At 39.8% G+C, this 24,035-nt stretch overlaps 2 protein-coding genes across 2 annotated transcripts; both read left to right on the top strand.

The window, feature by feature from the left end:
* Window positions 1–551: 551 nt before the first annotated feature.
* sirt7 (sirtuin 7) lies at window positions 552–7,625 on the top strand. The gene is made up of 10 exons (XM_086034616.1): window positions 552–727; window positions 830–967; window positions 2,287–2,391; window positions 2,468–2,538; window positions 2,638–2,710; window positions 2,787–2,885; window positions 4,998–5,234; window positions 5,422–5,502; window positions 5,608–5,714; window positions 6,234–7,625. The coding sequence occupies exons 1-10, from the start codon at window positions 623–625 to the stop codon at window positions 6,433–6,435; spliced, it is 1,218 nt and encodes a 405-aa protein (XP_085890742.1). The 5' UTR covers window positions 552–622; the 3' UTR covers window positions 6,436–7,625.
* Window positions 7,626–9,416: 1,791 nt separating this feature from the next.
* Window positions 9,417–22,873, top strand: pcyt2 (phosphate cytidylyltransferase 2, ethanolamine). Its single transcript, XM_086032699.1, has 12 exons — window positions 9,417–9,676; window positions 13,652–13,740; window positions 14,063–14,224; window positions 14,308–14,459; window positions 15,227–15,268; window positions 15,377–15,515; window positions 16,930–17,012; window positions 17,121–17,198; window positions 17,320–17,385; window positions 18,862–18,927; window positions 19,436–19,524; window positions 19,627–22,873. The coding sequence occupies exons 1-12, from the start codon at window positions 9,549–9,551 to the stop codon at window positions 19,724–19,726; spliced, it is 1,194 nt and encodes a 397-aa protein (XP_085888825.1). The 5' UTR covers window positions 9,417–9,548; the 3' UTR covers window positions 19,727–22,873.
* The last annotated feature ends 1,162 nt before the right edge of the window (window positions 22,874–24,035 follow it).

The raw sequence follows: 24,035 nt of genomic DNA, 5'->3' as shown, positions 1-24,035 counted from the left end.
CTACAAATAGGCTTTACTTTTTTCAGTTGTAATTTAACAGTTTTAGTTTCTCAATTTACAGTGTTAGCACAGCTATGGAGACACCTTGTTTTGATAGCATGAAAGCATAATTATGTCAAGGTTAGCTGGCTCTTAAAAAGCATGTGACAAATATGATTTACTTCTTCTTAGTACACGTATTATGGAAGTTAAACGTTTTGTTTTCTTTCTTGTGCAAAGTTATTGAAATATTTTTGTAAAAGTAACAGTAAAAAAATATAATTACTTTTGTACATTTCAGAGTATGTATTTTATTACTATTTATTTATTTTGTACTTTTACTTAAGTACATGAGCTGACTCAGTACTTCTACAAGAGCATTTTTTCCATAAGTGTCTGCACCTTGGTACAGAGTACTTTTGCCATGGCAAGTAGTAGTAATTATGACTTTGCTACTGCAGTTAGACTTTACTCAGCAGTTTAGTATACACTGTAAATGTAGCTGTGCTTACAAAGAGTATGCGCACTCCGAGCCGCAGGGGGCGCTACCCGCTTTAGAGTCAACTTACATCAGCACTGGTGCGGCTGTAGTTAAAGGGAGTTTTGTTTTGAAAACGTAGCCGCTTAGCTGGTTAAATCTGTAATGGCAAACGAGACGGACAGCGGCGTCTCGTCCCGGGCGGAGAGAAAGGCTTTACAAAAGGCCAAGATACTGCAAAGAGAAAACGAGAGGGACATAATTAGGCTGGTAAGCTAAAAGAGAACAACGACATGCACGCTGTCTCCCAACTAACAAAATTAGTCGGCGATAGTCCTGTGGTAGCTGACCGTGGTTGGTCTTAAACTTCAGGTTGGACGGATCCTGAAGAAACCTGAGGCTGAGAGATCTGAGGAGGACGCCTCCGTGCTCGTGTTGCACAGAGACACGGTGGAGGAGCTCTGCAAGAGAAAGATCCGCACAAATGAACTCAAGCGGAAGAAAGAGGAGGTAAGACAGGTTCACACATGCTGGTCACAAAGCAACAATGCTGTACTGTATTTTTCACGGCATCCATTCATGATGCACATTAGTTTAGTTGAATACCAAAAATTCTCAAATGAGCTGTAGATTCCAGCTCACCCACGACCCTTATGTGGACTAGCGCCTTTGAGAATTGACTGGTGAACCTAAAGGGAGAGAGATTCACCAGGGAATTCCCGGGAGTGGAGGGAGTTTAACGCGTTTCTGGGTTCATAGAGACTATAGACGTGAACGAGTTGAAAGGGAGTAGCCTGGGGCTTGCTGTGAACAGTTTTGTTGTGGAGAGTACAGAATATTACGTTAAAAATTTGTAATGTTAATATTGAACGAGTTTTCGAAACAAAATTCCTTGGAGTTATGATAGATGATAAATTAACATGGAAATAACATATTAACTATATAAAAGGAACATTTTCTAAAACAATAGCAATATTAATTGAATAAGTAAAGACATCTTCTAAATCATAAAGCCTTACACATAATTTATTATTCTTTGATATTTCCCTATTTGACTTATGGCGTAGAATTGTGGGGATCTACACACAAAACTGCAATAAATGCAATTGTAGTTCTGCAAAAGACAGCAATAGGAATTATTAATAAGACTCATTATTATGCACATACAGACCCACTCTTTTTCAAATCAAACATTATGAAGTTAAAAGACACATATTATTATAAAATTATGCAAATAATGTTTAAAGCAAAAACTCAATCTCTTCCTCACTGTATACAAAAGCTCTTTGAAATCCGGGAGTCTCAATACTGCGTAAGGGTTGTAAGTTTGTAAGTTCAGCGTTCAAAAAGCAGTTAAGGGAATTAAAAGATGTGTTTCTATTGTCGGGGTGAAATATTGGAATAATGCAAATATACATTGGAAAACCTGTGAGCCGCTTTTTTTTTTTTTAATTGTTTGCAAAGCTATTTTGGAAAGTCGCAGAAAATGATTTAGATGATGAGTTATTTATTGCTATTTTTTGTGTTTTGTCTTTTTGTTTGCATAAAATGTAAATAGGTAAATGTAGTTTTTCATTGCCTTCAGGGGGAAAAAAGGCCAGGCTTAAATAAGCATTAGCTTCTGCCTGTGCCATTCTGTTATGGGACATAGGATTCTAACTGATATGTTGTGTATATATTATGGATTGTAATGATGACTGATGACAGAATAAACGATCAATCAAATCAAATCATATACCGCATCTCAACCGTTGGATGTGTAATCATTATTTTGTACTGCAATTTATTAAAATATTGACCATTAAAAAAAAATAATAAAAATCTTACAGGTGTTTGATACTGCTGATGACCTGAAAAGTAAAGTGTGGCACCTGGCTGTGGCAGTCAAACAAGCAAAACACTTGGTGGTTTACACTGGAGCTGGAATAAGTACAGTAAGAAACTCATATTGTTCTTTGACATTTTGCTTTTCCATCATTTGCCTGGCTAATATATTTTTTTTAATGGTAGGCAGCCTCCATCCCCGACTATCGAGGGCCCAATGGTGTTTGGACACAACTGCAGAAGGGCTGCGCCGTCAGGTGTCATGTCTATTATCAGCTATGATGGGATTTTAATTGTATACTGTAATCTGTTTAATGGGACCATCCACCATTTCCCTTTTTTTGCTTTTCAAACAGCTCCTCTGACCTCAGCAAAGCAGAGCCTACACTCACACACATGTGCATTAAAATGCTTTATAAGGAAATGCTGGTATGTTTAGTCTATGTGTAGAAACATTTAATGGTAGTCATTTCACGAGTGTTTAAAAATGTGCGTGTTTTTAAAGGTGAAGCATGTTGTGTCTCAAAACTGTGATGGACTTCATCTACGTAGTGGTCTTCCCAGACACGCCCTGTCTGAACTTCATGGCAACATGTTCATTGAGGTGAGACAGAGACAGACAGACAGACACGCACACACGCACACACACACACACACCCACGCACACTACGGGTTGAACGGCGTCTGTTTATTTGTATGCTTTGTATGCTAAGGTGATGATAGTCGAGTCAACATTGACTAATAAATGATGTTGTTTATGTTTGTCGCATGTCAACCAGTCGATAACCGTACAACTGTTAGCCTCCAGATACAAAGCTCACTATTTCTGCCACAGACATGCAGTATATTGCTTGTCAATATATTATTTTATGCTTATATAGTAAATGCCATTATGTAGCATTACAGCACAGTATTTATTGGAAATGTAGGAGTCACTGCCAGGGGTAAAAACAACCATGAACATAGCATAGAGGAGGATTGGAGATCGTTTGAATTCGGACGATTCCGGTTCCTTGTTTCCATTCCGATTCCAAACGATTCTCGTTTTATTATTCTTTACAGGGTGTCCAAAGTACGGCCATTCATTTTTAGCGGCTCGCAACACAGGCTAAAATAACATTTGACACAGCCCGTGTCCTTTGCCTACCTTGTACCACGGGACTTAGTTGCAGGAGAACACGCCCTTGTTTTCAACCCATCAGTCATCATTTGATAGGCCATGCCAAAATCTTGAAAAAAAACATTGTTTTGATGTATTGTGTAGCTGTTTTTCTTTTTCAAACTGTACAGTAATATATTATAGCTTCACATATCCTTACCGACAATGATGAATCCTCCACAAATGTATTTCTAATATCACCTTTGAATTTTTAGCCAGTATTATCAAATTTCTGGACTTGAATTTATAAGTTATTAACGTTTTACTTTTACTAAAAAGCTTTTTTAATTTTTTAAAACCATGTGAAAATAAATTCACACATAAGTGTAAATGAGTGTACACTACACTGAGATCCAACTGATGGGCCAACCTGCTGTGTCGACAGACTAAAGAGCAGAGCAATTTGGCAACCCGGTTCAGATTGGCAGCGGTAACTGTAAACAGTAATACACACTGTACCTGTTGTGGGCACACACGCTCGCATGGTATAGAAAATACCGTGCATATGCTAATGTTAGCTAGTTATTTGCATTTGGCACGATTTCCCTCACGCATCACCGGTCAAACTGGCTTGTAAATTTTTATCATCACCTGCCAGAATTTTAAGCCGGTTGGCAGGTGTTTACTTAGAACCCTGATTGTAAAACTAAAGACTCAACAAAAAGAATTACACACAATGTATAAATAAATACATCACATTTTTCATCTAAGAAACACAACCAGTGCTAGTACTAGCAATCTACGGGAAATCCCATTGACTAGAAAATGAGTGTAGGAAATTATCCGGTTGACAGTGGCGCATAGCCAATCAGACAGCGAGGGGACGGGGCGCCGAAGAAGCGTGGTAGGAAACCAGTCCATGAAAACAGTCATGCCGCAAGGATCACAAAATCTTTTCTTTTTGTGTCACCTTTTCCACTAAAAATAATTCTCAAACTAGCGCCTCTGTCAAGACACGACCTGAGACCCCTTCTGCCTTGTCATCCACCATGTTTGTTCACTCCGAATTCTCGTTTAATCACGAGGGGTTTTGTGAGATTTTCCGTCCGATGTGAGAATATCTGTGAATGAATGGGGTGCATGTGTGATGTGTTGATGTTGCCGTATGGCTGCACACCACACACGGTACGTTCAAAACTGTAATACGCATGATTTTTTTTTTTTAGTCGCGTGTGGGGTCTCTGATAGTTTGGAAGTCATTTAATTTATAATTTAGTATATAAAATTAATTCATAATTTAATATATAAATAATTTATGATAATATTAATCCTGCCGTGTGAACCAGGCTTTAGACAAGGATATGGGGCGAAGTTGTTCACTTTTACCACTCGGTATCAACACATAATCAATACCAGGCATAATTTCTGATGAATGTAACAGTAGATCACTGTTATGTTGTTAGTTTGGTGTTAGGTGGCACCCTATCGGATGTCCTCTGGCAGTCAAAGTGCCGGCACCCGTTAACCTCTGATCCAAGAATCCCCCCTGGTGTACAATATTGCATTTCTTTTTTTTTTTTTTTTTTTGAACTTGTTGCATTTTCCTCCATCGTTCAGGTGTGTACTTGCTGTTCTCCAGTCAGGGAATACGTGCGTTTATTCGATGTGACGGAGCGGACATCCCTCCACCGGCATTGCACGGGCCGCAGGTGCTGCCACTGCGGCAGTGAACTCAGGGACACAATTGTGCACTTTGGGGAACGAGGAACCTTGGAGCAACCTCTCAACTGGAAGGGAGCTTCTGAGGCAGCTAAGGCGGCTGACGTTATCCTCTGCTTAGGTTCCAGTCTGAAGGTAGATCTTGGCAATGACTTTGGTCCTTTTTTTGTCTAAGTTTGTAGTGTTTTAAAGATTACTTCAGATCTCGACATGGGCCTTATTTAGATCAATTTTGAATTGATGTTATGACATATGTCCTCTACGGCAGTTATATTTTTGTATTGCCGTATCTACTGTATGTTAAAACAGACTCTCTGTGCAGGTGCTGAAGAAATACGCTTGTCTGTGGTGCATGAATAAACCAGCAAGCAAAAGGCCCAAACTGTACATCATTAACCTCCAGGTACACTATTGTGAATAAAATGTAATTCACTGTAATAGGTCTTGAGCTGAATAAATAGTGCTGCACAAGAGTATTCACGAATGCCATTGTGCTCTTTTGTTTTAGTGGACACCAAAAGATGACTCTGCTGTACTGAAAATCAATGCCAAGTGTGATGACGTCATGAGACTTCTCATGGAAGAGCTTCATCTCCAAATTCCTGTTTATGACAGGTATGTCTATGCAAGTCACATTTGACCTAGGGGAACATTTTTTATGCCGTACTAGAATAATGTGTTATTGCACAATCATCACAGCCTATGGCAGAGACGCACATTTAATTTTATTTTTTAATTCAGGCAAATTGCTGCACTTCAAATCTTTTCTGTTACAGACTTAAAAACAATGTAAATTTAAAAAAAAGTTATTCTTCTTAAGTTGTATTTTTTTTTTTTCTTTCTAACAATTTCTTAGAAAATGCGACCGTCGTGAGGACAAATCGGTTCAGATAATGGATGGATGGATCATGCTATTTATAGTCGCGGCGGAGAGTTGGGGTTGGGCCCATAATGTTTTCTTGTTCCGACGGGGACGTAACAGAAAATAATTGAGAAGCTCCGTGTTAAACCCTCCCACGGGAGCCGAGTCAGTCGATGTCTAGACACAATTCCGTGTTATGCCTACAACGTGTACATTAAGTCCATCAAGTCACAGGCACTGATTAGCTGAACTGTTTTGTTTTGTCTTTTCAGGGCAGAGGACCCCATCTTCAGCCTTGCTGCGCCTCTGCAGCCTGAGGATGAGGACAGCCACACCCGCGCGGTCATTACTCTCCACGCCGATCCCGTTGACTCCTTTGCTCACCCTGGAGAGGCTGAGAAAGCCACGGCGGTGCAGGGTGGGTGGTTTGGAAGAGGCTATGGCAAAGGGAGGAAGAAGAAAAAAGCAGCCTAGAGGTGAATAATGGGCAAGAACATTGTACCAGTGATTCATCAGCTGGATTCATCGTTCGGTGGATAAGTTGGGACTGAGGTGCTAATGTCTTATTTTTCTTCATTCATGATGATAGTCCTAGACATATGTTTGGGACTATCGTAGGATTTTGGTTTTGAATGTTGTATCAATGTATTGATATAGCATCAGTTATTTATTAATAAGACAAAACAATGGTATAATGGATGAGTGAGCACAAATTCTTTTTTATAATCTTTGGATCAAAAAATGGGGTCAATTTATTCATGTGTCAAAAGCTTTGTTCGGCATGTTTACATTAAAGGCTTGGTGCGGTGTTGGTGCTCCCCTGGGACCTCGAGTGGCACCGGATGTTAGGCGGAACCACAAACTGCTTGTTCAAAGTATTATTGGGACTTTTCCCTGTGCTGCCATAAGGTGCGGCTAAATATTGTACTGTATTAGTGCAGCTATCAGTGGGTGTTTATATGTGGTTGTTTGTGCTTGTATAATGCCAGATTAAGTTTCTACAACCACTCTGCAGGTCTAGAACTAAACGAGTCAGTGCAAAGTCGACTTTTACTTGAAATTGAATTTGAGAGTAATTAGTATTGAGTGAAATGATAATAGATTCATTTCAGTAAGCATAATTCATACACATTAGCGGTCATAGTGCTTCTTTGTGCTTGTAAGAAATGTTGTTTTTCCGAGTGGTAAATTACTGCAACAAGCTTTGGCAGCTAGTCCACTGACAGTTTTTTCTACAAATGTATTCTATTTTTTTGCTTTCATCAATGAATGTACCAGACTTCCATTTATTTTCACTTTTTGCTGATGTACCTGATGGCAATTGATTTGGAGTTTACTAAGTTGTTGATCTGTGCTGTTTACATTCCATTTTTAATGTAAATCGAGGAAGTAGCGGTCCAAGACCTATACTATAAATTTGAATTTTTATTTTGTGGTTGTTGATTATTATGCTAGTCACTGTTTACTGGATTGAGGTTGAAGTACATTACGCCCATTCATTTGTCTCAGGAAGCTGCCATTGTGCACCATTTGTCTCTAAGGTTACATGGGGCCAAAGTAACCATATCGAGTGATGGACGACCATTACTAACACTTGTGCCAGAGTTACATTTGAAGATTAATATGATCTCTGTGTATTTTGCCCAATAAAAGATGGAAATGTGCTTCGTGTGAATCAATAAACCATACTTTATTTTGACATTGGTTTGTCCTGAAAATATTGAAGCCTTCTCTTACTGGTAAATAATTTCCCCATTCACCCAGTAATGTCACAAAAATATTAGACCACCTTTATTTCTTCATTATCTAATCCATCTTAAATGCCAAGTACAACTGATGATCAAATCAGTGATTTTGATGGGCTCCAGAAACAAAATGGTATTAAACTTTCTCACCTGTTTCACACTCTAAATTACCCCAGCTTTTAAATGACTCTTTATGAAAAATGATCAAATGTCAATTATTTTTATGGATGTTTTATTTTTTTTTAAAAAGTTAGTTTGTTCATTTATCATCCCAACCACATATAATACCAGGCAGAACAATCAAATGATCTTCCAGTAGATGACAGAAGGTACATAATTAACCTAGCCATCCACTAATTGTAAATCGGCAGCAACTTTTTATTGCAGAGTGGTGTGCCGTGAGATTTTTTTTTTCCGATGTGAAATATGTGCTTTGGCTCAATAAAGGTTAGGAATCAGGTGTAGAAGTACCTTTGTACTGCCTAAGTCATTTTAAAGTGGAAGTCAACCCAAAATTGTTCTTTACAATAATAGGTTCTATGCAGCCCCACTCGTCTAAACATGGCATTCTGATTGATATTGTGTTTGTGGAATGTAAGTTAAGTAGTAAAATCCACATGTTTTTGTCCATCTCAGGAGGCGGCCATTTTGTCACTTGTTGTCAATTGAAAATTACATCAGTGGCTCAGGTGACAACCAATCATGGCTCAGCTTCAGAAAATAGGTGAGCTGTGATTGAGCAGATACTGTATATTTTGCATCAGAATACTCACACAGTCAGGGGCTGTCAACTTTCTTTTTATTCACTACAGTCACTATTTTAGAAATGGGCTGGAAAGGGCCAAACAAAGGCCATACAATGAGGGGTTCACTCTGACACCTAATACCACTTTAAGACTGGTGTGTTCGGAGAGGCAGAGTGTGCTCAGAGCGTATTTCCGAAACCACTTGAGAGCGTGACCACAGGTCTGCTGCCATCTTCTGGTGAAGTATAAAATAGTTTTTTTCCCCCACGTGTACTTTCTACTGTGGTACTGACAAGTCCACACATTACTCTTTTTATGGCTGAGGCTGCGGGCCGCATTTGGCCTCCGGGCCAGACTTGCCTGCTTTATAGCTATGTACAAGGAGCACTGCCTTACCGCCGCTACTATATTTTGACATTTTGAAATAACTCACCTTTTCCCAAGAATGATGACAGTGTCGGGTAACTTTGTTGGGTTACATATGTCATTGGCTGCGGTGTCTGATGGTGCCAGCTATTCTGATCACTAACCTATCACGGGTAATCAATCACCAACACTGATGGAAAGCTATGTAAAAAAATGTATCCCAAGCTACTGTACGCCTCTTGCCATCCATCACGTGGTACACCACTCTTGCTAAAATGACAAGTAGACTTGGCGTTGAAAATGACAATGTTTTGAACTTAATTTCTTCTTCTTCTTTTTTTTTTTTTTTTTTTTGCAATTAGATTTTTCCAAAAAGGGTAAAAGCTGGGGTGGTATGGAGTATGACACCGGTATGAAACGCCACGCCAAGTAGAAATATTATTTCTTTTTTAATTTTATTTCTAACGTTAGCCGAGCCGCTCTATTTTCCCATGCAAAATTGTCGAAAACATTGCCACCCACAAGCAATTGCGGTATTGGCTACCTTGATCACGTGATCGATCAGGCGTAGTTGGAGGCGTTGTCTGAAACAGTGACGTCACTACCCTAGTACAACCGACTAGAGGGCGTACTGCATAATCTCCGTGAAAACAAACCCAATCGTGAGTGACTGTTTTAGCGACTATTAATTGGTATTACAGTCGATCTGTTTGTGTGGAATTCCGTGGAAATGATTAAAAACGGCCACCACGACACGGAGGAGCAACTTGGGGAAGGCGGCCATAGTACTCAGCCGGCAGGTTCAGGGTGCAGCCCGGAGAAAAGGAAGCGCGTTGTCCGGCTTTGGTGTGACGGCTGGTAAGGTTGCATTTAACCTCACTGCTGCTTTTATATCGGTGAAATCAACTCAATGCTTATCGCAGGATTGTCACAATACAGATGACTGGTCACTATTCTATGCATAGCATACTCCAGCTAGCCGCTTGGCTATGTCAGCAATGGAAGTAGTGCATAATTGTACTGCACAGCGATGTAAATAAGATTTACATGTCGTTTTGACGACTGTCTTTGTTCAACTGCGGTCATAAAAACGCACCATTTATGTTTTTCCGATTTCATTAGATTAGTGTCACGTTACGTAACGTCATCGTTCGGTTAGAAGTCATGTCCAGGGCAAGATGGGGACAATTTTGTCCGCAGAGACACCATTTATACTTGAACAACGCTTGAAGACAAGCATGGCAAATTCCAATGTCATCATGGGTCTACATTATGTAATATAAATACGATTCTGCCATTGATATATCGTATCTTCATTGGGGTCACATGTTAGACTGGAGCCTATCCCATCTGATTTTGGGTGAGAGGCGGGGCACACCCTGGGTTGGTGGGGTACACCCTAGACAGGTCGCCAGCCATATCACAGCACACAAATATATGAACAACCATTGATGCTTCCTACTGACACCTGTGGACAATTTAGTTTTCAATTACACCAATTTTCATGTTTTGGGAATGTGAGATGCAGCCACATTACACGAAGGGAAAGTCCACAATGGAGTGCCTGGGCCGAGGTTTGAGCCCAGAACCTCTCAACTGTGATACGGGCACATCTGCACTATGCTGCACCTCTTGAATGTCTATCCATTTTCTATAACGCTTGTTCTCATGTGAGTCACGGATGAACTTCAGCCTATCCCAGCTGTTTTTGGGTGAGAGGCAAGGTGCATCCTGGTCTGGTTGCCCAGCCAGTCATGTTGCATAGAGAGAAGACAACAAGTCACATTAACATGAACCCCAATGGAAGTCACCTGTTTTGGAATGTGGGAGGAAGTCTACCTATAGAAAACCCACACAAACATAGAGACGCCACAAAATATATTTAGCAGTTTTTTATGCTGCATTGGTTTTATGTGTGCAAATGGCTACCATGCTACCATACATGTAACGTCCTATTTTAAAGGTCAAAGGTTATTGAGGATTTTAAATTGCTGACATTCAGAGTAGAGGCAGTCCTTTTGACAGAGCAAATGGAGGTGGCCCATTGAAATACACTTCTTGCATAATGGTAAAGACAAACATCTTAATAGCATCGATGTCAGTTGCGCAATTGACACGTGTTGAGTCTGTTGACCTTCAAACTCAGCAGATACAAGTGCATAAATGATCCAAACGACTCACTAAGCCCATTACACTCTTGTCTTTATACAATTGTGATAAAGATAAAGACATGCAATAATTCTAAAAGATTCTTAAATTTATACTTACAGTGGAACCCCGCTATTCGTGAAGGAAACGGACCGGGCCAGCTCACGAAAGGCAAAAATCTGCGTTTACCTGTTGCCCATTCAATTACGTTTAGGAGCGGGGATTAAAAAGTAGAAAAGAAAAAGAAAAATTCTAACAAAAAAATGCTAATAATCATTCACATATGTTTTCTAGGAAAAATGGGGCCAAAATGGGGTGGGGGGAAATCTCAGAAAAACAAACCAAAAAAAAAAACTAAACATGAAAACGTTGGAAAAAAATATGGGGGAAATCTGCGTCTAGTAGTAACTTGTGCCACGTGACAATGTACAGTTGTACATTGTACGTGACATCGACAGCCTTGAAATGTTGCTCACCATAGACTGTGGACCCCATTTATAAAATGCAGTCTGTAAATACATTTGTTCAGTCGATGGATTTTTGGAAGTAAATGTCGCTCCAGGCTTTCCTCAAAAGCACCAAACACCCTCTTGTCACTTCATTAAGCACCAATTATAACATCCATATCCGGAGTCTTATCAATAATTTAAGATATGTTTATTACTAGAGGGAAAAATCAGTTGAAGGGTTCAAGTTAAGTCCTTTTAAAATAATAATCCGTTTTGATTGTTAGACTGTATGTTGAATAGTGTGGCATTAGTTTGCAGTGATACAAAACTGCGCTGCACTATACAGTGAGCTAAGATAAGAAAAATGGACACTTGGCTAATTGGGAAAAAATAAAGATCAATTCATGGATAAGTTAATTTTGAATCTTTTTTTATTATGATATGAGATATATAAGAAAGCTATATAAGAAATAAGTCTAGAGCTACTAACCTACTTAGGTTATCTTGTCAACCTCTGAACAAGCCAGTGTCTCTTATCACTGCAAGATTAGCGCTATTTAAGATTAGATCACGAGTCGACAAGGCACTATTAATAAATGACATCATTATGACCTACGATCTAGACTTATTTCTCCTCAGTGAAAAAATAAATTAAAAACATTCTCCTCAGTGAAACCTGGTTAACAGAAAGTTACCAAAAACTATCATGAATGACCAACGAGTTTTAGTTTCGTGAACAAACATTGCAGTGGTAGAAAAGGAAGCGGAATTGCTGCAATTTCTAGATGCTTATTTCAGTGTCAAGAAATGTCATTGCCTGATTTTAATTCATTTGAATATCTGTCTTTTATTAAAGTGGAAGTCAACCCAAACATTTTCATGACAATAATATGTTCTATGCAGTCCCACTAGTTGAAACTCTGCATTCTGGTTAATATTGTGTTTGTGGAGTATGAGTTAAGCAGCAAAATCCACATCTTTTTAGCCATCTCAGCGGGTGGTCATGTTGTCACTTTCTGTCGACTGAAAATGACATCACAGTGGCTCAAGGCTCAGGTAACAACCAATCACAGCTCACCTGTTTTCTGTTTTCTGAGCCATTATTATCGTTGTAACCATTTATAGACATGGAAGACAAAAAGGCAAATTTATGAAGCAGTATTAGAGGATATGCCTTCAGTAATCTGGTCATAATCGGAGACTTTAAGATTCATGTTGACAACAATTTCGTTAAATATAAAAAAGAATTTTTATACTACATGATCATTTTGGTCTGTCACAACGTAAAACGTTCAACACATGCTCAAGGTCACATTCTTAATCTATTTCTTAAGATTTTGACATTTCATTTGTTGATGTTCAAGATCTGGCCATTTCAGATAATTTCCGTGTGTTCTTGGAACTTCAAATAATCCCAAAAGTTCAGGCAACCACTTTAAGAAGTAACTGAGGCTGTGACTTATGCTGAAGACATGATTCCCATTAAAACGGTGGAAAACGAGGGCTTTAAAAGACTCTTCAAAGTACTAGACCCGCGTTACGAGCTGTGTTTTTATATTTACATTATGTTACCTTATGTCACTATTCAAATTACAACCTGTTCAGAAAGCTTAGCTGGCTTAAAATGTCTTTTTTTTTCTTTTACGGTTTTAGATTAATTTTAAATATGTTTTATGACATCATAAAATCACAATCGTGATTTTATTTTTTTTAAATCGTGATATGATGTCTTTGCCTGTCTGAAGCACATTGAGTTGGTTTATGTATGAAATCTGCTACATAAATAAAGATGCCTTGCATTTCCTTGCCTATATTTTACAGCCGTTTATACCAACACATTCTTTGTGTAGGAATATGTTTGGGTTGACTTGGGTTGAAAGGCATGTCTGCCTCACAGTCAAAGTCCCGGGTTTGAATCTCTGTTCAGGTGCTCGCAAGTAACACATATAAAACATAATCGGCCGATTAATGGGTAATCGTTTTTTGTTTTTTTTCTGCCAGTCAGTTAGGCCCTAGACAATTCATGTAATGGTAATCATCAATTCCCCTCAATCATCAGAATTCTTAACAATCATTTAAATGATCACTGATCAATAATTCTGTCCCTTGCGAGTTATTTCCCAATTTGGTGAAGGGCAGCAAGCACGTATTTTCTTGTTTACTGTATACAATCTTACTGTGTTTAGATTTTTCCCCACGCTAATGTTGTTACTCTGTTACTCTAACTTCTTTGTAGTTATGACATGGTCCACTATGGTCACTCAAATCAACTGCGGCAAGCTAAAGCCATGGGCGATTACCTCATCGTTGGGGTGCATACAGATGGTAAGGACCCAATTTACAGATTCACTTGATTTGATTGGCTGTGCTGTGTTGTTTTAGTTGTTGCTCCTCACATTTGTTATAACACTCCCAATTACCAATGCTGCCTTTTTATTTTCGACTACTTTTGTGGTGAACAGCTTTTGTAATTTGAAAGTCACCATAATATTAAAAGCAGCTCTCAGTGAAATAGTGAGCAGCTCTACACCACTGCAAACTACAACCACAAAATCCACTCCATTGAATTGGAGTGCATTAGTTTATTGTTTCCTTGTGGGAATGTATCAGTTGTTAGTTAGCATTCATTGTCTCATGCCATCAAAAGCGGAAATCTCCAAGCACAAGGGCCCTCCAGTCTTCACCCAGGAAGAGCGCTATAAGATGGTGCGGGCCATCAAGTGGGTGGATGAGATTGTGGAAGGGGCACCCTACGTCACCACCCTGGAGACTCTGGACAAGTTCAACTGTGACTTCTGTGTGCACGGAGGTAGAAATCTGTCGTCAGGATCCTCCGGCATGATGCCAGCAATGAAACTGGCCTCTTTTTAATTTTTTTTTTTTTTTAAACAGATGACATCACGCTGACTGTGGATGGCAAAGACACATATGACGAGGTGAAGAGAGCAGGACGTTATCGGGAATGTAAACGAACTCAGGGCGTCTCCACCACAGACCTTGTGGGACGCATGCTTCTCATGACCAAATCACATCATAGCAACATGGTGAGCTTACACATCGTTACGTTGGATCTTCTGATTGGGGTGCTCCTCCATTCGATTGTTTTCATTGTTAAGGTGGGTAACTCATTTTTCAACAAGAGTCAAGGAAAAATATGGAAGGGGCCAGCTAAAATGACCCGGAGGGCCGCTTCTGGCCAGTGGGCTTTGAGTTTGACACCTGTGGTTCTGAGGAATCAAATGTGCAAGAACACATCGTAATTGCTGTCACCTGTGTTTGTTGTTTGTTTGTACATTTTCAACTATTCAGTCCACATGCGGACTAGTAAGTAGGCTTGGGTCAAATCGCAACAGCGCCGATATTTTCATTCATCTTTCAAACATTGTGCAGTGTATGTGAGGAACTGTATGTCTTTGTTCCAGTTCGAGGTTGTGGCACTCAGAAGACAAGACAGTAGTCTGGTGCAAACACACAAAGCAGAAGGAACACATTTACAAACCAGAACATTTACATGTGCTGTGTGCTGAAGCCGAATGACATTTACGTTTCAAACATGTTTGGCCTTGAAATGGTCTGCCTGATTGACCTTTTGACAATTGTTGTTTGGACTTACCTCTTTGTTACTAATTGCTTAAAAATTTGGGTCACGTAAACACGAGCACTTAAATCTTAAATTCAAAATAAGTTCTACGACAAATCAGTCACTTTTTCGATTTCCAATTGAAAATGAAAAGAGCAAATGATATGTGGATTGGTATCCTGTATTTATTTGCTTAAGAAGACCCTACTTTCCTCTAATAATTTTTTGCAGGATAACCCAGATTATCAGAAGCATACAGACAATTTTGGGAAGGTATGTAAATCTCAGTAATTTATCATGTGAGTTATTAAAAAAAAAAAAAAAAAAAAAAAAAAAGAGTGAGTCTTTGTCACAATGACATGTTGTGGTCTTGTATTAAAGGGTCCTAAAGGCCACAGTCCATGGACTGGAGTGTCACAGTTCCTACAAACGTCTCAGAAGATCATCCAATTTGCCTCGGGGAAGGAGCCTCAGCCCGGCGACACCATCATCTATGTAGCCGGGGCATTTGACCTCTTCCGTATCCTTACATTGACAAACCAACCTCAACATTTCGACTGTGGCGTGTGTTGTTCACAAACGTTGAAAATGTGTCTCAAAGTGGATGCTTTGAACATCATCCGCTGTGTAAACACTGAAAGAATGTCACGTTCAGTCATGAATGGCGGAGCACACACAGCTTGATATCACGCTTTTCCAGCTAAGTGATATTTACTGAAAGCAGCAGGGACACATCAGTCACATAACTCAAATTCTCATCTCAACGATAGGCCAAAGTGCTACATTCAAAATGTGCTTTTGGATGAGAAGGTGGTGCGGGAGCAATTGGTGTGCTTGACAGCGGTATGGACTCATTTGTATGTCTTGAACTCTTTCTAAATGGGGATCGTTTTTATGTGGCTGCACGAGTGCATTTTGCTGCTTAATTTATATTCCACAAACGCAAAATTTATCAAAATGCCGTGTTTCAACTCATTCGCCTGCTGCAATAAAATGCGCTCGTTTTTAGCCATCTCTGAGCTATGATTGGTCGTTGTGAGCAGTTGTGATGTCATTTTCAGTCAACAGAAGACAAAATGGCTGCCCCCAGAGATGGCTAAAAAGGAGTGGACTAACGCTTATTCCACAAACGCAATATTTATCAGAATGCCCTGTTTCAACTAGTGGACTTGCATAGAACATATTCTTGAAGAAAATATCTTTGGGTTGACTTCCGCTTTAAGTACAGACAGCCAGAGGTGGGCATTCTGCCTGTGTAATGGACCTGTCCGTCTATCCGCCTATAACTAGGGATGCTATTCTTGAAAAAAATATGTTTGCGTTGACTTCTGCTTCAAAGCGGACGTCAACCCAAACATATTTTTTTCAAGAATATTTTCCCAGCAGGCGAACGAGTTGAAACACGGCATTTTGATAAATTTTGCATTTGTGGAATATAAGTTAAGCAGCAAAATGCACTCGTTTTTAGCCATCTTGGGGGTGGCCATTTTGTCTTCTGTTGACTGAAAACGACATCACAACTCCTCACAAGGACCAATCACGGCTCAGATTCAGAAAACAGGTCAGCCGTGATTGGTCCTTGTGAGCAGTTGTGATGTCATTTTCAGTCGACAGAAGGCAAAATGGCCGCCCCCAGAGATGGCTAAAAATGAGTGCATTTTACCGCTTAATTTATATCCCGCAAACGTAAAATTAATCAGAATGCCGTGTTTCAACTAGTGGGCATGCTGGGAACATATTCTTGAAAAAAATATGTTTGGGTTGACTTCCGCTTTAATGGAAAAAAACCCCCAGCTATTTTAACTAGATGTCGCCTATTGCCATCTGCTGGATATGTTGTGTAACTGCGCTTTATGCACTTTACAGAACGTTTAACATCAAATGTAAAATAACTTTTTGTATTAGTTGTTGCCTTTACTCGTGACACGTGGCAGACATCGGCCATGTTGACTTCTTAGCAGAGGTCTACAAGCTGGCAGAGAGACCCTACGTCATTGTTGGTCTGCATTTTGACCAGGTATGCCTCATAAGGTGCATCTCAGCACCTACCGCATAACTTTTAAAAACATTCAGTTTTTTGGTCTGGCACCTTTAAGCCACTGATGGAGTTATTTATTATACTCAGGAAGTGAATCGGTACAAAGGAAAGAACTACCCAATCATGAACGTCCACGAGAGGACCCTGAGCGTCCTGGCCTGTCGGGTAATAGCACAGACACACACGCATACCCGCCAACATTCATTTTCCTTTAAAAGCACTAAACTCATGTGCACAACCAAGAGTGCTTGATGGTGAGACTACAGTTGTCTCTCCATGTGCGCAGTATGTGTCCGAAGTGGTGATTGGCGCACCCTATGCAGTGACCAGAGACCTGCAGGATCATTTCAAGGTAGGTGCCTTCTTTTGACATTTTTCAACTATTTATAATACAAATTACCTATTTTAAAACCAACTTGCATTTTTCAACTGCATTCAAACTAGGCCTGCACGATGTGTCTTTTGAACATCGCGATTGCGACGTGCGCACGCGCGATAGTCACATCGTAGGACGTGCGATGTTTTAACTTTTTTTTTTTTTTTTTTTAGAACACGCAAACTTTTGTTTTGCTTCAAAAAAGCAGCAAGCTACTCCGTGCTCTTACACAGCTTGTCTCGCTCACCCCCTCCTTCCTGCCAATCAGTCACCGGCCCCTCTCCCTCCACTCTGCTGTCTGCTCTGAAAAACAGGCGAGGAGACGACAGCGGCAGAAGTGGATTTAGTCCCCAAAAGAAAGTCAACATCCAAAATATGAAAGTATTTCGGCTATAAAAAGGAAGATTCAGAACAACAAATCATCTTTTGCCAACAGTGCCTCACCAATGTTGCTGCAATCGCTGTCACAAGCCCCTGTATGAGCAGTTCAAACTAAGAAGTCGACTCAAAAAACAATTACAGGCTCCTTCGCCAGCGTAACTCCTTATGATAGGAAGTCCAAACAGCACCGACAAATCACGGATGAAATATGTTTTGCAGACCGTTCTAGTTATTGTTATATTTTTGTGAACAACTCGGGACTAATGCACCTGCTCTTTAAGTTTTAATATTTTTGTTCTAATTTGTTGATAATTTTGCTGCAGTTTCACAAAGGTTTTTCTTTTTTTACCTTAATGTTATATTTTTGTAAACAACTCAGGCACTAGTACACCTGCTTTTTAATTTTTTAATATTTTATAGTTTAGTTTAAAGATGTTTATCTCTGCTGCTGCTGCTTTAGACGTTTTTTATTTTCTTCTATGTTTTGAAATGACTCAAGGGTTTAGTGCACCTGCCCTTGTTATTTTTTTGTTTAAAATATGTTTAATATTTTGCTGGTGTTTACATTGAAGTGTGAAATACAATGTTAAATAATCTATTATATTACAGAGACATGCCCTCTGTGATCCCTTTTATATACAGCAATCATCATTCACAGATGAACCCCCATAGTCTGGATTAAACGATATTATTTGAATACAATGATGTCATGGTGAGTTAACCAAATTATTCCCAAACAAATCTATTCAAGTCATCTGGTGAAAATTCTATTTTTAACATCGCAATATCATTCGCAACCCCCCCAAAAATCGTTATGTCATTTTTTTCCAACATCGTGCAGCCCTAATTCAAACCATCTTGCATTTTTCAACTGCATTTTATCCCCCGCTGTTTCGACTGAAAATGTAGTCATACAAAATAAAGGAAAATATGTGATAGCCAAATATGATCATGTGATAACTAAGTCATCCTAATATGTGAGTTCAGTCAGTCTTTGAATAAAATTATATTTTTTGTTTTTGGAAGGTCGGCGGCTCAAATTTCAAATGATTTCTTCTTAATTATTTGCAGGTGGACCTGGTTTGTCATGGCATGACAAAAGTCTTTCCTGACAAGGACGGATCGGACCCCTACGCAGTGAGTACAGATTCATTTTGTGTGCAGCACAACTGATTTTATTATTTGTTATCATTTGAAGGGAAAAAGTTATTTTTGCCCGAGCATATTCATGGGTGACATCCGTCTGTGAACTGATTCTGTACAGAGACAAGGCCTTCTTCATTTAAGTCTACCCACTTTTGTTAAATTCAGGACCCATTAATGCAGAAATTCAATTTATAGATTCAAGTGGAACTCATCAGAAATTAAACTTGTGGAAAGTAAAAACTTGCAATTCTGAACTTCTCAAACAGTCCTTTTTTTTTTCCAAACAGTGCACCTTTTACAATTAAATATGAATTCACCATCGTTACTGTATGTTTTATTAATCCAAGTATCACACTGTAAATATTGAAAATCCTTGTTGTATTTTCTGTTTCGTAATGCTGATTCGTTATTCCAAATGGCACGGCTTGTTTCAAGCCTGTAGGTCCTAAATGGTGGTAGAATACTGTAACAGTGTGTGTCTTGTGTCTTTTCACTTCAGGAGCCCAAGAGGAGAGGGATCTTTAGGACCATTGATAGTGCAAACAGTCTCACCACCGATGATATCGTACAGAGGATCATTGAAAACAGGTCATCCCTTGAATTGCCTGCTTCTTTTGGTCATTTCTGTCTGCATGTCTTTGCCTCTGCCGAGGTCCCGTTGTCGCTAACGGTCAGCGTCCTCTTGTGCAGGCTGCAGTTTGAAGCAAGGAACCAGAAGAAGGAGGCCAAGGAGATGGCGGCGATTGAGGCCTTGAAGAAGAAAGAGGAGCAGAGTGAAACGTCTCACTAGAGAAATGGGACTCAAATGCATCTATATGCAATGTCCTGGCTCTGATACGTGGGTGAGCTGAACCAGGGTGGAAGATCCACACTATCTCAACAGCTGCATTCCATCCGGCTGGCTACAGACACTTTTCTGGGTGCACAACCCTGGTTTGTGTCTGGATGCTGCTGAGTGGCTTCTCTCTGTCTTCTGCTCCAGACTCGGCTTGACCTGTTTTAAACCTCGATCGTGTGTTAATTTGTTGCTGTGATCGCACAGCACTTGCCCCAGTAGATCTCTAACTTATTTGAAAAATAATAATAGTCAGTTATATTGGAATCTTAACTCAGTTTTTACAAATGATATTTTAGACTTGTTGCCAGTATGGTTTATTTTTAACTAGGGATGTAACGATTTATTGAAAATCGATACAAAATCGGTATGAATGCTTAAGATATGCATCGATTTAAAAAAGATGAACAAATAATCGATTCGCAACGCCGTGTTAACAATATCCGCTCTATCGTGTCCTGGCTTGTCTGCAACGCACATGCGCAGTAATGGTAATCCGGGTCATCCGTGATCTAAACAAGAAGCATTGTGAGTAATGGGTGTCATGGCTACTTAAGTGAAAGTTAACAACGCTCTTTCATAGCAGCACGGCGGTGATAAACGAGCATCTAAAAAGGAAGCACGTTGTGGCTGATGCCCGATTTCATTTATGACATAGCGACAGTCGTTTCTGGAAGCTAGCTAGTTAGCACACACAGGCTACGTCTGCGTCTGAACGCCGCACGCAAGTCCTGTTCTGGTACGCTAACATTTTGTAGCGTCTGCACAACGGACTATGGAGGCATTAGTCAGCAAACTCACGTTTATTAAAAACCAAAGCACAGTTTTTGTATACCCACGATCCCACTGTTGACATCAAATAGCAAGCGAGGATGTCAACATGCGCTGCCTCACAGTCACTGTGACCACGTACCGAATGTTGCGTTTAAGAACTCGGAAATCCTATCACTCAGTTGACACAACATGACTTATTTTACACAAACCTTCAATGGCAACACCTAACGATAAAGGACATAACATACCGAGGTATGTTGTTAGAATATACTAAATTAGAGTGGTAAAAAAAAAAAAAAATTTCCTCCTAATCTAAGTTTTTTTTTATTCCGAGTGCATACCACATTTTGAATGTGTATCTCTAATTAACGGTATGCATATTAGAGAAGCAAAACAAAACGTTTCGGATCAGAGTTAAATAAAAACAAAATTAAAAATGTATACAAGTGTTTAGTTTAGTTTTATTTAGCATAGTGCTTTTACCTAAGTTGACTCATATGAATTCACTCTCTTCTACATTTAAAAAAAAAAAAAAAGAAAAGTTAAATATGTTTCCAAGTATTTCTTTTAGTATTTATAGGTAGTTTCATAGTATTAGTGCAACTCAGCATAATGTATTGCTTTGGGTTCCATTTTAAAAGGCACTAAACATTTATAGCTAAAAAAAAAAAAAAAATGAAGGCCACAGTATCGCCTTCAATTTCAATTACTCCATCATTTATAAACATGTCAGACATGTTGGTACAAGCTGCAAGGTTTAATACATGTTGAATGTAATTCCTTTGTGCATAGCTGAAAGAATTGTAGTGGTAAACTACCAATGGTCATATAAGAGCCTGGTGCGATTATGCCGCGATTTACATATGTTCTGATTAGTCAACTATTCACGATTACTGTTGGTGATTAGTCGACTAGCAAAATAATACTTTGCGGCAGCACTACTTGACACGCTTGCAGCAAACATCATTGCGTATTGCGTTTGTGTATGGCAGCAGCACCTCACTAGCGCAGAGAGAAAGCGAGTATAAAAAAATCAAATCTAATTAAAAATCGTCAACTGAAAATCGAATTGAATCGGGGCGTGAGTGAATCGTTACGTCCCTATTTTTAACACAATAAGAATGAGAAGGGATTTTAAATTGAAGTTTTTGTCAGTCTTAAGAACCTTAAAAAGCACACAATTTATTTTTTAAGTAGTCTTTGGGCCTAGATAGACCAAAAAGACGCTGGCCAACAGTGACAGACGATTACCCCCTGTGGTGTCCGCCCGGCTATCGGCACGTCACGCTGGAGGAATACACCGCAACGACAGACAGCGACGCTGACCATTAAAGTACCTTCTGTGCATGCGTGAGATGTAATACCCTCCCATACCATCGGCGGCGGTAGTCACCATTTCTCATGGTTAGAAAAATCCAACCGGAAAGCTGTTGGCCGGGGGTGGATTATAAAAACGTAAACAATGCATTCAGCTATGTTCTTCGCTCACGATGAACTCCCACGCGAAGTAAACCATCACGTTCTTGACACGGTATTGCGAAATACTTACATTGTCATCCCTCGCTCTTGCACTTGTAAGAAGATTAAGGCGGCGGAGGCGCGCTCACTGATTTTTCCGCATTTGTCACTTCCCGTTGGTGCTCAGAGCGCTGATTTGCTAGCTAACAGCCAATCAGAATGACCAATTGTCACAACTTGGAGACGGGATACGACACTACGACGGTGGCCACTACACCAATCAGATGGCGCATTCAGACGCCACGACGCTTCACGACCTCCGACGTCGGTTTGGTCTATCAGGGCCCTTATAGGTATTTTATAAACTGGATCTTCAACTTCCACTCAGTTACCTGAAGAGGTGTGTGCATGTGTGTGCGTTGGTGTGCACGTGTCTGTGCGCTCTAAATGCAGCATTAAAGGAATGTTGGTTTGGCTTGTTAATTAAAGACATCTGTGCTTCATTCTTAAAGCTATAGCAAATGTCAGGGTTACACGTAAACTAATTCAAATGTTGACTTCATGTCTTCACAGTTTTTCTCAGTCCCCTGAGAAATGTGCTTTAGAATATGTCTGTCTTCATTTTTGGAGACTAAGGACTTAAATATTTCTATGTAGTTACTTTGCAACAGATTTTTTGCAAAAAAAAAAATGTCTGCAAGGTTTTGCATGTTCCTATGACAGAACAATGCAAATTAACATTCTTTGTTTGTCAGACAATGCATTTCTGAAGTGCGCCAGTGGGATGGAGATAACTATGTAATATGATTATTGAAAAGTTTCCACTAATTATAATATTGGTTAATGTAATAAACCTGCTATGTGGCAAAAGAGTCTTATAAATGACCTTGAGTGAAAGAGTTCCAGTGTGCTGCCAGGCATTTGAAGCACTGTGGAAAAAAACCAAAACAAAACTAACTTCTAGGGCTCCTGCCACTCATGGGCCTTTTGGAATGGCCATCAGTTTCAGTTGCCTGACGGCAACCTCGCCGATGACAGAGCTCTTTGTTGCATCAGCGTGCACCACGGCCCACCGAGTCCGTGAAATGAGGCCATGGCCGCGTCGAAGCTGCCAAATGTGATGGGTGCGCTCCAGTACTGGCCGGCTGCAGAAAAGTGCAAACCGTCAGCCCCATTATGAGAACAAAGAGCCGTGGAAGAGCTTCTGTCACAAGAATGGGATGGCCCAGCTGAGGGACACCAGAAGCCTGCCGTGGTAAAGCCATTCTGTTTGTAGGTTTACACTGCACCGCACTCAAGCCAGAAGTGGGCCTTGATGCCAAAAACAGCTGAAGCTTTGGTCACCAACATGTCCAGTTCAGTGAGGAAATTGTAAAAGACATATTTTAATTTCTGTAGTGTGTTTTGAAACAGATTAAGATGTTCTTGTTTTGTTTTTTTTTCCCAGTCGAACGTTTTCTCAGGTCTGTGACTGAGCAAAGATGACTGGCCTGATTGATGTCTCTCTCACCAACCTGTTAGTTTTGTAAGGGTCAAGTTAAAACGTTGGCACTTTCCCGAAGACCTGACTGGTGCTGATATATTAAAGGGGGAGGAAAGTCATGAGGATTCTAAGGACCTGTGAAAGACGGGCCCATGGGTGAAATCTTTTTCTCAGGGCCCCAAGTCCCTGGAGGCAACCCTAGATGTATCCTAGCAAAACGGCTCTCCACTGAGCTTAACATGTCAGTTTTTGAAACAATCGTCCTATCTATGAATTGTTATGTCAGTGTTATAGAAAATGGATGGCTCAATTGATTTATTGCAAATATTACATTTTGGGGGGGTTGCGAGTAAAGCAAAATAAATGATTTTCCAATACTATACTGTCTCTCATGTATCTCTCAGGCCTTGTTTGAAGAAATGTAGCCAGACAATCTAACAATACTCATTGGCATTAATTCTTTATCCTCTGCAAAAAATGACTGCAATTAATGCAGTTTACAGAGTCACAGAAGCTGAGAACACCTTCTTCGTTTGTATTGGCATGAAT

The sequence above is a fragment of the Filicampus tigris genome, chromosome 6, assembly GCF_054856515.1.
Source record: "Filicampus tigris isolate MCC_2025a chromosome 6, RoL_Ftig_1.0, whole genome shotgun sequence".
NCBI classification, from domain to species: domain Eukaryota; kingdom Metazoa; phylum Chordata; class Actinopteri; order Syngnathiformes; family Syngnathidae; genus Filicampus; species Filicampus tigris.
This window is presented reverse-complemented; position numbering and strand designations above follow the sequence as displayed.

Bases quoted from the DNA above. Each gene is read 5' to 3' on its own strand.
- sirt7 (XM_086034616.1), top strand. From the start codon at position 623: ATGGCAAACGAGACGGACAGCGGCGTCTCGTCCCGGGCGGAGAGAAAG. The intron at 2,392-2,467 runs GTAAGAAACTCA...TTTTAATGGTAG, and splicing joins CTGGAGCTGGAATAAGTACA to GCAGCCTCCATCCCCGACTA. The intron at 2,886-4,997 runs GTGAGACAGAGA...TCCATCGTTCAG, and splicing joins ATGGCAACATGTTCATTGAG to GTGTGTACTTGCTGTTCTCC.
- pcyt2 (XM_086032699.1), top strand. From the start codon at position 9,549: ATGATTAAAAACGGCCACCACGACACGGAGGAGCAACTTGGGGAAGGC. The intron at 15,269-15,376 runs GTATGTAAATCT...CTTGTATTAAAG, and splicing joins ATACAGACAATTTTGGGAAG to GGTCCTAAAGGCCACAGTCC. The intron at 17,386-18,861 runs GTAGGTGCCTTC...AATTATTTGCAG, and splicing joins ACCTGCAGGATCATTTCAAG to GTGGACCTGGTTTGTCATGG.